At 33.7% G+C, this 19,175-nt stretch overlaps 1 protein-coding gene and 2 long non-coding RNA genes across 3 annotated transcripts; all 3 read right to left on the minus strand.

The window, feature by feature from the left end:
• Positions 1 to 271: 271 nt before the first annotated feature.
• Positions 272 to 1,480, minus strand: LOC142169786 (uncharacterized). Its single transcript, XM_075231697.1, has 5 exons — positions 1,391 to 1,480; positions 1,239 to 1,295; positions 815 to 921; positions 565 to 659; positions 272 to 485 (listed from the first exon to the last, which is right to left on the minus strand). The coding sequence occupies exons 1-5, from the start codon at positions 1,478 to 1,480 to the stop codon at positions 463 to 465; spliced, it is 372 nt and encodes a 123-aa protein (XP_075087798.1). The 3' UTR covers positions 272 to 462.
• A 1,467-nt stretch (positions 1,481 to 2,947) lies between these two features.
• On the minus strand, positions 2,948 to 3,926 carry LOC142169918 (uncharacterized). Its single transcript, XR_012699552.1, has 3 exons — positions 3,813 to 3,926; positions 3,102 to 3,203; positions 2,948 to 3,012 (listed from the first exon to the last, which is right to left on the minus strand). It is a non-coding gene; the product is annotated as an uncharacterized LOC142169918 (long non-coding RNA).
• Positions 3,927 to 7,725: 3,799 nt separating this feature from the next.
• Positions 7,726 to 11,968, minus strand: LOC142169484 (uncharacterized). Its single transcript, XR_012699385.1, has 2 exons — positions 11,827 to 11,968; positions 7,726 to 8,007 (listed from the first exon to the last, which is right to left on the minus strand). It is a non-coding gene; the product is annotated as an uncharacterized LOC142169484 (long non-coding RNA).
• Positions 11,969 to 19,175: the final 7,207 nt, after the last annotated feature.

Genomic DNA, 19,175 nt, shown 5'->3' on the forward strand with positions numbered 1-19,175 from the left:
TCGAGTATTATTTTATTAAATAAACATCGGCACAAAAAATTAAATCATGAATTTGTGGAATACTTTTGCTATTGAATATAATATTCATAGCGCTTGAAACTTGAAGGAAGAAAAATCAATTATTTTGATAACATTTAAAAAAAACTTGAAGAACACACCATAAAGCAAAATAAAAAAGATATTATTAAGGACCCCAAAAAAAGGAGAGAAAGATTCATAGCAAGATAATTGAATAGGGAGTAGTTTGTAAAACTTTTATGAATTCGATTCTCATCGAACATTTCTTGAACTCCCTCACAAAAATAAATAAATAAATATTTAATAAAAGAAAATTTAAATTAAAAAAAAAATAATTTTCAAAATGAGCCGGTATTTGTTCTTAAGTTTAACCAAAATAAAACCTTCTTAGTTTTTGTTCTTTGCTAGATGCCATCAAAAGCTGTGGCCAGCCCAATCTGTTCTTCACTTGTTGTCTCTATTATTGCCTGACAATTAAGCGAAAAAAATAATTTGTTAAAAAAATGCTAAATATGTCAAAGTGAAATATGAATGACAATTGCTTACAGAAGTTTGGATTCAACTCCATAAGGCGTAAGTAAGGATCCACCGGCTGTCCAATCTCAGCATAACTTGGATCGTATAGCCTGTTACGAATTGGTCTGCAATGCAATTTTGCTAGTCACCAATTGATTTATAATCTAGTGTTTATTTTAATTACCAAATTATGAAAAATAATATTTTTTTTTTTGTTAAAGTTAAGGATATATACTCCTAGAAAGATGCATAATTAGTAGTAACAAATACTTCTTATTACATAGTCCGTGGATTCTGTGGCTCCTGTCGATGATCCCTCTGCGTACTCCGTGAAATATTTTGATTTTGATGATTTGTTTCCGTGTATTCTCTCTGAATGACGTCTCTCTGCATTCATTTCACAAATAATTATAGAAAATAAAAATGTGTCACTAGTACGTGTTTTAATAACGTACATTAGTTAAGTAATTCAATAAGATGAGAATATATATAATTGACTATGGTTAAGTGTTTGAAGTTTATGTGCAAATCACATATCGTGCATCTATTAGTTAGGAAAAAACACACGGTACGAATAAATTTTTACTATTTGGAACCAATACACAAGCTAACATGCATTTTCAAAGATATATTTATAACAAAATAAACTGCACGTATAAATTAATTTTAAACCATGAATATAAAGTAGGGATTAGACATATTACTCCTGAACGCGAAGACGACCCACGCAATATTGGCATTCTTCCTCTCCCGTAGTTAGCCTGCATTTATATAATTTTAACAAAATAATTCTAATAAACCTTTTATAGTAATATTCAAGAGAAAAAGAAAAAAGAAAAAAAATTGACCATCGTACCCTCGGATTACGAGTTCTCATTGAAGGAATGGCAGCCCTATTAGAGTTGACATTGTATCCCTGCATAGGAACAACAAAAGCAACATACATATTAATGTTGATTGTTGAATTACTAGCATTACCGACTAAAGGGCAATAGAGTAACTTGTTATATCTTCATCTAATGTCAGTTGAGAGTAAAGTTTATATTTTAATAGAAAGTTGAGACTAGCTAACTCAATCCTAAAAATTAGTTTGATTGTCCGAGATCAAATAAAGTGATTAAATCACTCATCCACAGCAATGCGGGAACTATGACTCCCCATACGTTTGAGTCTGTATAATTCAACCCAAAAACTAATTCATGAGGTAAAAAAAATATTCACAATTATATAAAGAGACCAAATCACTCATCCCAATCTGTTTAGATCAAATCACTCATCCCAATCGGTTGTGGGAATTTGGACGTATTTCAAATTTTCAACAAAGGCCTTCTCACTTTTTCCTCGTTGCCTATTCTTATTTTTACTGGGCTAAAATATTGTGGGATTTTTTTTGTATGTATGCAAAATTTTAAACTTATTTACCCAGTTTAGCTAAGTATTTCTATTTTTAAAAAGTAACTAAATTTTTTTCACAAAATATATACAAATCTACAACTTATATACAACTGGAATACAATTTTTTGCCGACTAGAATCGGTCAAAAGCTACAATTTATATGTAACTTGTATACAATTATGTTAGTTGTATATAATTTGTATATCGTTTGTATTTCCGACAATACAAAATATATATAATTTATTTATGTCTTCTTTTTCGAGTTTTAATCTGAAATTTCAATCAAAACCAGCTCGAATCTTCACCGAACTCCTTCAAAATTGAGATATAAATTTCAAAAAATATTCTCAATCATTTATAATAATACACAATCCTAACAAATAATAATTTTACAAATCTGATTTTCAAATTTAAAGTCTCAAAGATTTTTTTTAATGGATGTTAATAGAGTAGATAAAAAAGTGACCAATTCCACATTTAATTTTGTTTGCAAGAACATAATCATATGATGATTAGAATGATTACAGAGACATATAACTGAATATGTTTTTAGATTATCAACGAATTTGTAGACCATGTACTCAAAATGAATATTGTTTATGTTAGGGATAGCAGCACTATATATGATATATAAAGAAACAACATTGATTACCCAAATCAATATTACTATAGATTATTTGAGCTTCAAGCTTGTAATTGAGGGTGATGGAGGAACTGGTATGCATTTTTCTTGTTGCTTTAATTGTTTCAGATGTATAAAAAAACATTATCGATTGTTGACAAAAAAATATTAATGATTACAAAAATTTTGGTTGACATTAGTGTTTAAGTATAAGGAGGAGAGAAAATGGGTGAGATCAAAGTTTGATAGATTATCTTGTATTTTAAGGATAAATTATATATACTAATGTATTAAGTGATAATCGCTCTAGGAGCGGTAAATAAGTTTATAATATCATATAAATATGTAAATATTCCAATAATTGTAAATAGAAGAATGATAAGATTTCAAAAGAAAATACCTGTGGAGGTAAATTTGGCCGGATAGTAAACGCTAGTTCGGAATCAAGATTAAACATAGGCCTGTCCAGAAAAAATTAAAGAATATGCATAAATTATTCATAGAAGTAGAGTGCAGATTACCATGTGTGTGAGAGATTAATATTTAATACCTTGAGGAAGAATACATGTCTTGTTGATTCAACACAAATCGATCTGATGGGACTTGAACATATGAGTGATGAATCTGATGATGTTCATATGGCTGTTGGATGCTACAAAAAAAAAAGAACCAATTTTTTTTTTAAAAAAAGATATAAATATCCCACAAACTAGTACTACTAGTTTATTAAGAATTTATATTTTCCTTTTGTTGATACTTGATAAGATGGCTTGGATTTTCGGCTAACTCAAAGGTCACGCCGGTAACTTTAAACTTTTTATCCTATCAAATATTTATGTGTAATTTTTTTAATTAAAAATTATCTTATATATGTCAACAACAACAATAACACACCAACTATGATTACTTTTTGTTGTAGTCAGAAAAATATCCTAGGTTTTGAATTTCACAAAATGCTGAAAAAACAAATAAATTAAATAAATAGATATCTATATTTTTAATTCTTAACCTTTTTAAAATCGCGAATACAAAAAGAATTAGTAAGGAGACTATATCAATTTGTTTAACATACTTTTTGAGGTTATAGGAGAGAGACAAAGAACCGATAAGTCCGATTCGAGATCTAAATTAAAGTCAATGAGTTTGAAGTGGATATTAATGTTCTAATATACAAATTTACATGTACGACATCCACTGCTTTAAACACTAGAAAAAATGTTGTGAAGAATTTATTTTAAGTGTAAAATAAATAAAGAAATACCTGTGCTGCTCGGAGGGTTCTTGAGACATAAAATTGTAGACTTGGGAGTCATGGTAATCAGAAGTTTGTGAAACCTCCTCTTGGTTATTTTCTGAAAGATCACTGTTTTGGGACCTAAATTCATACATAGAACAAAGTGTTTAGATTAAATAAATGGAGTGATAAATTAGAAAATAGAAAGAGATAAGAGATAAAAAAAAACTTTACATCTTGAAACAAGAGAAATCAGAGGATGATAAATTCAATAGAAGTCTCTTCAAAATCTTGCAACTGAGTACAACATTGAGGCCAGACTTGCATCTTATTTATAATATGCATAATAAATTCCACTATTTTAGTAGATTTGTGTAGATTTTACCATATTAATGAATATAAATCAGATTGATGAAATGAAATTTGTAAACTCCGAATCTGAATAAAATTCAATTTTTACACATTTCTACACGTGCTGACGTGTGTTTTAGAATATAATAATATTTTTTACAACGAGAATCTGCTTTTAGTTGATGCTATATATAGTAAGAGCATTAGCTCTTTAAAATTTGACTTGATGAAAAAGAATTTTTTCTGTGGAAGTTCTCATATGAACGCTCTATATAGATGTCCAACATAATCAAATGCCATAAAAATGATTTAAACATAAATAAATAAATAAATAAATAAAAGTAGCAGAGATAAATAGTTAAATAGTTCACCTTGGTACAAGAATGAGATCATCTGCCAACATACATATGAGCTGTTAATGCGCTCTCATCGAATAAAGAAAAGAGAAACAATATCAGGTAAAAAGAAAAGGAGAATAAAGAGAAAGTAAAAAAGAGGAAGAACTACGACTTTAAATGGTAAAATACTAAATAAACTATCATAGTAAAATATAACACATTGGAATGATGTTACTGCTTTAAAAGGAGTATATAATTTTGGTCTTTCGGGTTATTTTCTTGATTGTTTTCTTGGACAGAGTTGTCTTGCTGAATTTGCATGACCATATTGTTTTCTTCACCCATAGAAAATCTTTGTTCTTCGCTATGTTCCTCCATTTTTTACCTTTATCAAATGAATTTGTATTATTTCAGTTAAATACATTTAATTTCATACAAATAAATGAGTCACATCATTATTCTTAAAATTAATTAATACTCCTTGGATGTAAAATAAAAATGAAGAAATACTACTGGAGGATTCCAAATATTTGTTGTTGCTATTTTTGTTGTTTCTTTCTTTTGAAAAGGGAGCTCCACTTGGCATTCACATATTTAACTTCAAATATTTTCTGAACAAGTAATTGAAAGTCATAAGCAGAAGACATGATTAAAATTTCAAGCTAATTTTTTTCGAATGTTAGTCGAGTTTCAAGTCAAGTCAAAGAGTACTCATATGCTAGAATAATATTTTCTATTGACGTTTAAATTCTGGGCTCTTTAATTACTTGAAGTAAGCATTGACGACAAAATTAATTTTATTTTAAGTACTAGTTAGAGAGTATTAACTAAAATAATTGATGTATATCGACAATGATTTGGACAATCATAGTATGAAACAAGTTTAAAATCAAAATTTGAAAGTAGCTAGTGCTTAGTTGCTTGAGGAAAATAGTTCGTGCAAAAACAATGAAAAGTGACAAAAATAACATTAGTGAGCTACAGTGCTTTCTCATATGGTTTTTATTTGCTTTATGTACATTACAAAAGAAAGATTACTAATAACTTCAAAGACAAATTAAAATGAAAGGAAAGCAAAAAAAAAAAAAAAAATTTGATAAAAGGTTAAAGGGAATCTCCTTTGCTTTAAAAAGTGAAGAATTTTTGTTAGGGATAATACAAAAGTTAATATAAATTTTTCTCTTTTCAAAAAGTAAGTATCTCTATAACTAAGTATCATCCAAAAGTTGAGCCAGAGATTACCATAACACCTTGTATTGTATTTTATTGTATTGTTTTATATTGTATTGTACTGTATTATTTTGATAAATACAATATTTGGATATAGATTATATTATTTTTCGTCTTTTCATAATGCCACACACCAGCAAGTAAGCTTACAATATTTCAAAGAAAAAGTAGGGTACGAGGTAGAACTCTTATATAAAAGGTAGGATGAAGGATAAAATAATATATTATTTAATAAGAAGGAAGGGTGAGACTAGGAAAAAAGACAAGATAACATTGCAACCAAGCCAAATCGGTCGTTACATGAAGTAATACTTTTTTTCATTATATAACGACGAATTTAACGATACGATACACTAAAAATTTCAAGTAATAATCAAATCAAATATTCTACTTTAAGTAACAACACAATACAATACAATACAATAAAATAGGTAACAACTATATATCCAAACAAGCTTTAAATCCCATTAGGATTTCAAACACTTTGTGGATGATATTCAAAGCTGAGCTGTATATATGTCCTTTTCTGTTTGACCATACATTAGGTACTCACTAACTAGATTAATTCGGATTCAGACTGCTTAAGAGATATATACATTCTTCTTAAAGGTTATTGTAAATTTGAGTTAATTGGATAAATAGTTGCTAATCTGCTGACTAAGAACTAAAATGTAAAAGCAAATGAACTAATCTTTAATTTTTGGTTCCAGAATATTTCAGTGTTGGTATGTTAATTGATGTATGTGGCTAAAGAATTTGGACAATGCCCAAATTGGGGTATGAATTCTTGTTCTCATTTTACTACTACCTCCTGGATGTCATTCACATTAAGATATATGTAGTAGATCACATTAAAGAAAATTGAAATTATGTGGTTAATACACACCATAGTGTATTGAAAAAGAAACTAGTTCACGCAAAGACATATTTAAGGGGAAAACATAAAAAAGAAAGTATAAGACTACATTTTAAGATGGATAAACTAACAAGATAGAGAAGCCATCATAAAATAGGCATGAAAGACAATGGAGTAGAAGACACAAAGTCTTCTATTACCTTGTTTTAGTTCCAAAATGTTTGGCAAAATTTTAATTGAACAAATTTTGGTGTTGACAGAAAGACGAAATGGTGATTATCTTTCTGCTTGGATCAAAGATGAGAGAAAGAAATCACCTACATAGGCAAAGCGTGTGGCTTAGTGTTCAATGAAGTAGGAGGAGAATCATAAAATCTCATGTTCAAATTTCAGCGAACACAAAAAAAATTAGGTTATTTCTTTCATCGTCCAAACTTTGGTGGACACCTATGCTACTTGGAGGTATCATATAACCGGGGGAAAAATACACAAAGTCACCCAAATACCGCTATCATTAAAAAAGAGTATGAGAGAAAGAAGTAATATACTAGATTATATCGAGAAAGCAAGGGCTAAAGAGGAAAATCACTATTGAGGTATGGTGAAGAAAGTGGGAGAGCGAATGGCTACTCTCTTATAGAACCATGCGAACTCGCAAATAATGTGACAAATGGGCAATACACACACAAAGCAAAGTTGAACACCCTTGTAAAACAAACATGCACCCCTATAATCTATCCAAATTTCAATATGGTTGGGGTGAAAAAAAAAAGGACAAAGGGTAAGAGTTTCTTTTTAAAGATTAAGGCGATTTCAGCATCACTAAGACTGATTCAAAGACCTTTAATACCATTCAGAAAAGAAAAAAAAGAGAGTTGTGTCTCATAGGCACTTTTATCAATTTATAAAGAAGGAAATATGTTCATTTATGCTCACAAGAATTGAAAAGTATCTATAGTAATTTTCATTGGCAGTTACAAATTAGGCTAATTTTTAACTGCCAATGGTCGAGTGATAACTAACTAATTATCATTCGGAAAGTTGTTACTATTGAACTCACTAGTCACAAATTCACGACAGTATTGTGGCTCTGTTTAGCAATACGACACTGGTACCTAAAAATGCAAGAGGACAGATTCCCCTCATAATTAACTGATAAGGATCCTACACGAAACAGCGTAAAGATTCGATATAAGCAACTCGTGATGTCCGTACACTAAAAAAAACAATATACAATTTCAGTTTTTCTTACAAAGTTTATAGAAAATATCAGTCGGAAATAATTAGAAGATACTTATACTGGAAAACAGCATCAGTAAAGGGAATTATCAAACACCCATGGCTCGTGCTGGAAAAGTTCACGACCATTCATCTGCACTACCCCTGCAGCTATATCCTCTGCACGCTTTCTTGCCACTTCAGCCTTTTTAGCTGATGCATCAGCATCCTGAAAATGATATCAACCCTTTCATGACTCGTTTGACGACTATAACATTCCCTCGTTAAACAAGCATGGAATATGTACAGCAGGTTTTTTCGAGAGAAAAACAGATAAACCACTTGCACAAAGTTCAGAATCCTATAGAACTCTAAGATTCTGCAACTATAGAACCGCCAACAAAAATATTTAAAAGAGGACATCTGAATAATAAAAGGAAGTCAATGAACAACAGCAGACTCGGTTGAAGCAATTCTTTTGATGGAGTTCCTCCATGCACAGGTGAAACTAATTTGTGGAACTTTGAATTCTTATGGAGGCAATGCTGCTAGATCACAAAAGGATATTTCACACAATTTGGCATCGTAGACTAATATGAATGTCTTATCTAAGTGTTAACTTTTGCATGAAAAAACTATATAAGTAGTTCTACAATATATTTTGAACATAGACAAATATTTTCTAGTAAACTTTTGGAAATGACCTAAATTATTTTTACGAAATTGGCAACAAAAGTTTCTTGAATGAGGAACATAACAAACTAAAAACCGCAGTGAGTGCTGACATCCCCAGACTCTGGAGCTCAAATTTTCTTTGTCCAATCTTTTGCTACTCCAAGGAACTTTTCTCGATCTTTATTCTGGTGACTAAGGCGTAGTTAATTGATTGACGAGTTTAGTATGATGAAAGTGTTTAAAACTTCCTATCAATTTTCTTTTCATTCACTAAATATTCCAGTTTAGGTCCTTTTTCTCTTTTTTATACTTCTGCACCTAGATAGAAGAGCAACAATATACATAGCAAATGAAAATAGGCTACAATTCAGTGTTACAAACATCAGCGATTGTCCCCAGAACACTTCTAATGGTTTTCATTTATTTATATGAATACTTACATAGCCAAATTTGAAGAAGAGAAGTAGAGCCATGTTAGTATCACTAGGCCGATAAGTGTGAGACTATTGAAGGAGCGATTGGGTGAAGATGGCTGAAACAAAAGGTTTAGCAAGCTCCTCCTCACTAAGCTAAGGAAGAAAGGTTAACCCAGATATCACATAGAGTCCCCATTGGAATCCACATGAGCCTTTTGGACTTGCTGACTAATCAATATGTCCAACGGACAAATCCTTAAAACTCATTAGGCCAATGAAGACAATATTGTGTTGTTATAGTGTGATATCAGAGTTGAACTCCCTCAGTACAACAACGAGGCCAACTTAAGCAGGGACGTAAAGCTGATGGCTAGGAACCCGTGTTTTAGCTACATTTTGCACTCTAATTGCTGCACTTTATTCGTGTTTGAGCATAAATGATGATAATTTGCACTTATTACGTGTATTGTGACTTGTAGGAGAGGATTCCGAGTTAAGAAGCAATTTTGAGGCTAAATTGTATGATTTGGAGTTTTGAACTATGAGTAAAAGCCCAAGAATTTAAGCCGGGATCGCATTCGGGGGTCAAGAACCAAGTCTAGATATCAAAAAGTGAGAAACAATCCCACGCGGGAAAAATTGCACTACCCTATTGTGCCACGGGGCGCGACGCGACAATGCACTCGGAGGCCAATTGACAAAATTTCGTTCTCTGAACTTGTCCACTGGCGCGGCGCATGGTGCGTCGCAAGACGCGCCCCACACCTGTGCATTTTCGCAGGCACTTTTTCTCACTTCGGCTTGGAAAGGGTAGTTCCGTCCGGACCCACTTCTACATGGTATAAATACACCAAAAACACAATTTTGGGAGGACTTTGACCTACAGAAGATTGGAGAAGCATTGTAGGCTCTAAGGCACAAGATTTCATCATTCTTCCATCAACTCAATACCCGAGTTTGAATTAAATTCATATTTTCTTAATTTTAATTGTGATGATTTCTCCTACTGTTATGGAGTAGTTTTCCCTTAGGGTTTTGACAGACATGGTGTATTAATGATTTAATTAGGGATTTGATTCTTGATAGTTGCATGAATTAATTGACGGGGTTTTGAATTGTTTTGTGACGTGGTTCATTATTTTGCTTAATCGAAAGAGGAATTTGATATTGAATTTTTTTGCACCTTATGCTCTAGTTTAATTTGTGATTCATCTAGGTAATCGCAAGAGCCTCTTGAATCGTTAGTTGAACTAGAAGTTAGGGAACATTCGTGAGAAGTTACCCTTTAGAATAAACTGTCATTACGTTCGTAGCAATGATTCACAGTGCTTCAATTGAATTATTTCTGGGAATTAATGCTTAATCGAAAGAGGAACTTTAACTTCAAGTATAATCTGATCGTGAGACTCAGTAGTAATTTAGAAGTGAACTAATTCAAGAATTAAGTCCAAAGTTAATTATCTTGCATTTGTCTAGTCAATGACCCTTACTTCTCCCACTGATATTTGTGTGTTGCTCAACTCTTGTTTTCCGTGATCAATTGATAATTTTAGTAGTTAATTGTAGTTGGTAGTTACTCAAATTAAAGTGTTAATCATCCTGAATAGCAGAAAACCATAAGTTAATTGAACATTGTTTAAATCCAATCCCTGTGGAAAAGATAATTTTACTATACTATCTTTGGCTAACGAGCATTAATTTCGTGTTGTGTTTTGCACTCGTCAAAAGCCTTATGAGAAGGGCTAAATAGAAAGCTCTTGATGAAGATGTTGGGGAAGTAGGGAGGGGAAAAAAAGTTTGACAAGCTTTTCGCATGCGAGCTACTGACTATGTTGCTTTGATGCAGTGCATGTGATTGACACTCGAGCTGCTCTAGAGGTCAGATTCATCATTACATAAATTTAGGATTTGGGAGTACTGATCGGACTACTGGTATAGATGTACAAATGCTAGAAAAAACAAATAAATCCAAAGGATAGTATACATGATAATTAGTAATTTAAGATTGTTGAAAAATAACTTATATTATTAGTCAAGGTCAACAACGTAAATTAAGCCAACTTTGAGTTCATTAAATTAAAATAAGCAATGATATTTGTGTAAATTTGACTTGTTAACTGATTAAATATTCTAGGTTTATTAATTACTACTCGACTTTATCGACGAGTGCTGGGATTCGACTTTTACTTTTTGAGGAACTAACTTGGGTGTTGCTACATTTTTGGATCCGAGCAACATAGGTTGCCGAAAAAAGGTTAACCCAAAGGTTTCCAAGAGTCTCGCATGTCGCATCGGAATGAAAGGAAAAGGTCCGGGGCCATAAGTGTTAAACTTGAACCCGACATGAGCAACACACCTTTGGCTTTATGCTTTACACCGTTAAGCTTGAAATATCCCAGATTTTCAAATGGATATTCCCTCTTTTTTCGTCTTAGATTTAATAGGATTCGACCTCTATGGTCTACGTAATGACCGAGTTTTTAACAATTGTAGCTTCTCATAATTCAGCAGTAGTAGTTACCACAAAGATTATTTATTTATTTCAAGACAGTGGTGTGCACCTTGACTATTCCGCCGGGCACCAGCTACATATACCAGGTAACTTTGCCCATCAAAGCTTAGGCGGATGAAGAATCACCTGGTGTTGTTTTTGCCTCAACTGGATTTCAACCTGAGGTTCTCCTACCATTACATTAACCACCAGGCCACACTCATGGGTGCAAGATTATTCTTTTATATTGTTGAAAGGAAAAGAAAAACAGTATACAGGAAGTGCTACAAACTTTAATAAACTCTAATATATTTCTATTAAATACACACTTGGAAAAAACAAACCCTAATTTGACCAAACCCTAATATAATCACCTGCTAATATATATTGCACAGTTAACTCAAGGAACATTCCCATAATAGTTAAAATTGAAAAGAAGGGAACAATGGAGGAAGAAAGAGGTAACCTTTTGGCGCTTCCAGTTAAGAAATTCGGCTGCTGTAATGCGATTTGGAATAGGGTTTGGAGTTGATTCGTGTTGACGCTCTTCTGTTTCTTCCCCCATATTGTTTGTTCTCCAACTGAAGATCAATTCTTTCTTCCATGGTCGGGTGAGCGGGTCGGCCTATTTATATTTATCTACTGAAATCTTCAAAACGGCATCGTTGGATACCAAATCCCCATTTTGATTCTGAAATTACACCTCCATACCCCCCCCCCCCTCTCTCTCTCTGTAATTTAGCAAGGTGGATCCAGGCTCTAATTGACTACAAAATTATTGTAAATGTTTTAATTTTGGAGATCAAGCTTAATTATTTTTTCACTTTTATTCTAGTTTAAAGAACAGGCATAATTGTTTTCTGACTTGGATAAGCAGATAAAAAAGATATAAACAAAGCGATTCAAAAGTGACAATGTGTAAAGTTTGCCAAATATATCTCTCTCTAAAAACATTAAAGCTCTCTTTAGAAAAGTTAATAGGAGTTTTATTCTAGATTATGGATGTACATGGGTCGGGTTGGTTCGGATTTTCTAATTACCAAACCAAACCAATTGTAAGAGGTTATTAAATCTAAATACCAAACCAAACCAATAAAAGTCGAGTTTTTTAATATCGGTTTATCTCGGGTTTTTTGGGTTTTTGGATTTTTTCGAATTTTTTTTCCATAAAGTATTCATAGCACAAAACGTAAAATTTGTGCTTCAAATATTTCTTTAATCCTAGTAACACAGAACTATATAAGATATTTTTCAATAAAATAACATAAATATGAGATGAGTCATGGCATTGTACTAAAATATTAAACAATAAAGATAATAACATCGCATAAAATAAATATTATTAATAAGCCATAATGAAAACAAACATAATTTAAAATTATGACTAATAAATACTATTATTTATATGACTAATCACTAAAAGAAAAATAAGTTATACATTTTATCTAAACCATGGAAAAACTAAAAAAAATAGATATCCAACACTATTTTCATTCATAGTACAACTGAATTGAATGTCTTTTATTAGCTTTAGTATTTATTTGATTTTGGTTTAGGATTTATTTGAGTTACTAACATTTATGGACTACAAAACTTATTGGAGCATCCAAAAATTATAAGCCCAAACTTGAAATAATATGTTAAAAGATAAAACTATGAAAAAACTTAAGAAATATTTATAAACTACACTACCATAAATATTTGTATGTATTAAATATATTTAAAACTTTTATACATATAATGTCGGGTTGGTTTGGTTTCGGTTTGACTTTTTTTAATTAAAACCAAACCAAATCAAATATGGTCGGGTTTTTTTCCAACAATATATATATATATATATATATATATATATATATATATATATATATATATATATATATATATATATATATATATATATATATATATATATATATATATATATATATATATATATATATATATATATATATATATATATATATATATATATATATATATATATATATATATATATATATATATATATATATATATATATATTTATCCTTTTTCTCTTTTTTTCCGCTTATTTTCTCTCATTATTTTCTTTCAAATTCAAAAGTATGAAAGCCCAAAAGTTGTATTAAGGAATTAAATATTAAATAATGAGCAATCAGAAACGGCCTCTTCATTCTTCATGACCAAACAAATCCCCACTCCTCTATATAACTTCCTAATTAATGGTCAGGGAGTAATTAACTTTCATAATTAGAAGAATCGAAACGGCAAAAGCAATTAAAACAAAGGAATCTCACTGTATGTTTGTGTTTGTCATTGTTGCATTAGGAGTATAGGCTACTATAATTTGGGGCGATGCACATGAAACACTATCGAGAGGGAGAGACTCTCACGACCCAAAATTCACTATATGTCGTGATGGTGTATAACGCTGCCGTCAGGCAAGTCAACAGTGATTTATCAATTTAATTATTCATTTTATTACTTCCTAAATCATAGATTTTAATAAGGAAGGAAATTTACACTTCTAAATCTACGGGAACGTACAACATTTGTAATTTATAAAAGAATTTAAAAGCGTTAATAATGTACGAAACCATAAGCATTAACTAGTATAACCTCAAAACCCGGTATCATAAGTGCATGAGCATTTTCTAAGGAGTACAATAATAATACAACATCTGTCCAGGATGTAAATACGACAGGATAAAATAAATAGTACGATAGAGACTCGGTGGACTACGATGCGTAGTGTGGGATGCAACTCACATAAAGTCCCCTCAACAGGTGCACCTACACACCAAGATGAATGCCAAATGAACCCGTCAGATCCTGCACATTTAGTGCAGAAGTGCAGCATGAGTACGTAAATCAACACGTACCCAGTAAGTATCTAGCCTAACCCCAGAGAAGTAGTGTCGAGGGGTCGACATCGACACTTACTAGAGGTCCAATAAAGTAATATAGTAAATCATAAGTAGATATGAAGCACACGACAATAATGGGGTAAATCTGTAAGTTACATAATCTTTCAAATATTTCTTTTAAAGTATACATTTCTCAATCTTGTATTCTACCTTAACAACTCAAAAAAATGTCAAATGCCAATATCAAATAAATAAGGAATACGATATAAATTGCTGGGCATCAATGGAAAGATTATCTCGTGAATATTCGGGCTATCAGCGATATAACGCACGATTCTGCCGAGGTGGTTCGGCTCGATCCAGAATAATATGTGCACTGCTGAAGGTCGAGCGACATGAACCATAGATGCATCTATTATACTGCCGAGGCGTTCGGCCCCCTCCACAAGAAAGGAAGGAAGTTACCGAAGACACGTGCTTACAATACAGTACATGAGCACAAAGTGAATATAATCTTTACCATTTTTCAAATAACTCGCCAACAACTTAAAGTGATAAGGCTCGGCCTAGTATACATATATTTATTTCTAAATTAATTTCAATTATAAATTCAATTAATTAAACTAGCTGAACTAGTTCAAATAATTCAATTATTACATAATAAGGTTCTAAGTCTACCCGGACATAAACATGCTTTAGCTACGTACGGACTCTCGTCACTTCGTGTGTATGTAATATCCACAACTAGTAGAACATAACAATTACATCGCCTAGGGGGTAGTTTCTTCTCACAAGGTTAGACATGAGACTTACCTCGCTCCGAAGTTTCCTAACTGGCTCCAACGCCACTCTAACACCTCAAACTGATGCTCGTCGCTCCAAAACTAGTCAAACAATGTGCAAACTCAATCAAAATATACTCAAATGCTTATAATTAATCAATTCATAATAATCCCCAACTCTACTCTAAAAGTCAATAAAGTTAACCCTCGGGTCCACGTGCCCGGATTCCGAAAATTTTCGAAGATAAACTTTATCCATAACGCCACGAACACAAATATATAATTTATTCCAAATTCTATTTTCAATTTCGTGGTCAAAATCCAAAAATATCAATTTTTAGGTTTTCTATCAAGCCCTCACAATTTCTACTAGTTTTCATATTTAAGTCCTTTTAGAATCCATGTATTTAACTCACAATATGTGGGAATTACTTACCTTGACATAGATGATGAAAATCTTCTGTCCAAGAATCGCCCAACAAAATAAAAATGTGAGAGAAATGGGCTAAGTCTCGGATTAAAAACACCTCACTGCCCAGCGACCTTTGCACTTGCGGTCCACTACCCGCTTTTGCGGCTCCGCACCTGTATAAAATCCATCGCATGTGTGATGGCACCAGATTTCAGCAGCATCAGCAGGCCCTCAAATTCCAAGTTCAATCCGTTTCGAACCTGAGGCCCCCGTGGCCCCAACCCAACGCACCAACCAGTCCCAAAACATAACACGAACCTACTTGGTATTTCAAATCACACCAAACAATATCGAATTGCGAATCGGCGATCAAAACCTTCCTTTAAACTTTCAAACTTTTAAACTTTGACGAACGCGTCCGAATCACACTTAAACTTTCCGGAATGATGCCATACTTTGCGCACAAGTCATAAATTACAATACGAGCCCATTCCAAGGTTCAAAATCTCAAACGGATATCGATAACACCAAAGTCTACTTCAGACCAAACTTAGGAAATTCTTAAACCTTCGAAATGCTAACCTTCCATAATAAGCGCCGAAATGTCCCCGGGTGGTCCGATACTCAACCCGTACATACACCCAAGTCCGAAATCATCATACGAACCTGTTGGAACCTTCAAATCCCTATTCCAAGGTCTTTTACTGGAAAGTCAAACCTTAGTCAATTTTTCCAACTTAAAACTTTCGAAATTAGAATTTACTTTCCAAATCAACTGCGAACTTCCCAAAATTCAATTCTGACCACGCGTACAAGTCATAATACCTGAAGTGAAGATACTCACGGCCTCAAACCACCGGACGACGCGCTAGACGACCGATCGGGTTATTACATTCTCTCCCACTTAAAGATACGTTCGTCTTCGAACGTGCTGAGGACTGTTCCAGAGTTGTCCCAAATCACTATTTAACACCTCGTGTACCTACCCGTGCCACCACAACCTAGTTGAACACATTAGATTGAGTCAGACTGAAGATCCTCCCTTTTATTTAGTCAATAAGCCTTAGAACCAAATTCCAACCTCCGAATTTCTCTACAAGACCTGATTCTAACATACGAACACTGTATCAATCACCACACACTGTACCAAAACATGATCATGCGCCTATGCTGAAATCACACCCCTATGCTGAAATCACACCATGCACCACATAAGTCGGTTGCCCGTAATAACATCCTCCAACCATAATAGCTGGAATTTCACGAATCTGATGCCTGTAATACACCTCATGACGCATATAAGTCCTGTTCCAACTATCGAAATATTGCCATGACGATAGAGATGTGTAGAAACTAATAACCACCTACCGAATCAATAAATCATGGAGTCTCTCCTCCTGACAAGGACCATCACCTCATTCTAAACTGAATAATGATAATTTCTCTTTAATGTACCTTATATAAATTTGATTGCACTAATTTCAGGTCCAATAGTCTCGTCTCACCCAGTACAAGCTGCTCAGGCAATAAGCCATCTCAAACACTAACCCAGAACTCATATGATGCCATCAATGCGCCCACAAGCTACCACTTGAATATAACTCATAAGGAAGAACAAACTCTGACGAGGAATCACCCAGCATGCGTAACGAATAAAATGCCCGAATAGATGCTATGAACCTACCTCGGGGATGAAAACAAGGCACACAAATAAGTGTAAGCAACTATGCTCAACATCTCACTTTTGCGGTGTACAACCCGATCCAATATGACATTGTTGCGGCGTGCAACCCGATCCACACAACATACCCGTGGCGGCGTGCCACCCGATCCAAACAATATACTCGTGGTGGCGTGCTACCCTATCCACACATAACAATCAAGAAGAAAACACACGTCGAGTCGTAATGCTTATACTTACGAAATGCCCGAATATCGACCACAAGCACACCAAGTGCATAATATAAATCCCTGGGGAGACGGATATCTCCATACGTTACAAAACTCAAGCACGACTAAGGTGAAATAAATGACCTGCATCTCGAGAGCCATTCTTCTCATGTAACACCACAAACCATACGAGATAGCAACACATGTGCGAATAATCAAGCCGTCTCACAACCCACCTAGCACAATAGAGTATTACATGGAATAGCCGACGACGAAAATAACATCCAACACCTGACGACTCCTCCGTAAGCAATGCTATGACGAATGAACACATCCGACCTGACGCAGAGCACACCTTCACATTAGACCCACTAACGAACCTTAAACCGATTTTGATCATACCATACTGGGCCAATAACCTTCCAAGGATCCACAATGGCCTCATTTATGACACACGCGAGCAGCTGTCCACTCCGGACCGAACTCCCACAGTTCATAACCAAAGGAATAGAGTGCCTCCCGGGAATAAAATCACACATTAACGATAGTACCAAAAATCTCCATACTTGGTTTCAATCTTTAACAATCAAGTGACTAACATGTCACACTTATACAAATCTCCCCGTGGGGTACGCTCCCACGACCTTCGGCACCAGGTAGCAAAGTCTGCACCTCCATACCACCAACCGTACTAATTTGTAAAGCAATTCAAGAACCCGCAAATCAATACACAATGCTCCTACCACAGAACACCATTCTCAGGTGACGCTAAACAAAATGCGAGCTTACTCTAAACATCTGAATTTACCCCTACTCATCCGAGATCATGACATCCTTGTCAACACCGAACCGCAACCTTGATCTTCAACTTCTAAATTCCTATGCCGCTACGCGATAATATAAGTATTCACCATAACTCTTGAACTTCTAGTAGAATAAACAATTCATTGGCTAGAAACCTTTCACTTAGCTCATTTCAGAAGAACCAATACAACATGCAACTGAATTCCCAAACCTCAGAAAATACAAACCTCAAGTCATGATCTAAACCGTCATGACTCTTTCAGAATCCATTTAAACTACAAGGCCATTTGAATCAAATGCCTCCCAAATCAATCAAGTTATGGTGGTTGTCTGTCACGACCCAAAATTTTCACCTTCGGACCGTGATGGCGCCTAACATTTCAGTTGCTAGGCAATCCTATGTTAGAATAATATTATCTATTTTTAAAATAATTTTTAAATTTATTAATAATCAAAGAACAAATACGGAAGTAAAGTCTGAAATGTAGTGAATAATCCATAAAAATAACGGTGTCTAAATACCATCCCAGAATTGGTGTCACAAGTGCACGAGCTTCTAGAATAATACAAATAAAGGTCTGAATAAAATAAAGTTGTCTAAAAATAAACACACAACTAAAGTAAAATGGACGGGGACTTCAGAACTGCGGACGCCATGCAGTTATACCTCAAGTCTCCTCCGAGTAGCTGAAATCCGAGCAAGTCTATGGCACACCGTTGGGACCAACTCCGAAATCTGCATAAGAAGTGCAGAGTATAGTATCAGTACAACCGACCCCATGTACTGGTAAGTGCTGAGCCTAACCTCGACGAAATAGTGATGAGGCTAAGACGGGTCACTTACATTACCTGTACGCAATATTAGTAACAACAACAATAATAGAAATAAATCAGGTAACTCATTTATAATAATTGATGCCAACTCAGCAGTCATAACCAATTATCATTTCCATCAATTCTGTTGCAGCGTGCAACCCGCTCTCACAATTTATTCACATTCAATTCTGTTGCAGCGTGCAACCCCCTCTCACAATTTATTCACATTCAGTTCTTTTGCGGCGTGCGACCCGCTCCTCCAATA

Source organism: Nicotiana tabacum, chromosome 15 (assembly GCF_000715075.1).
Source record: "Nicotiana tabacum cultivar K326 chromosome 15, ASM71507v2, whole genome shotgun sequence".
NCBI classification, from domain to species: Eukaryota; Viridiplantae; Streptophyta; class Magnoliopsida; order Solanales; family Solanaceae; genus Nicotiana; species Nicotiana tabacum.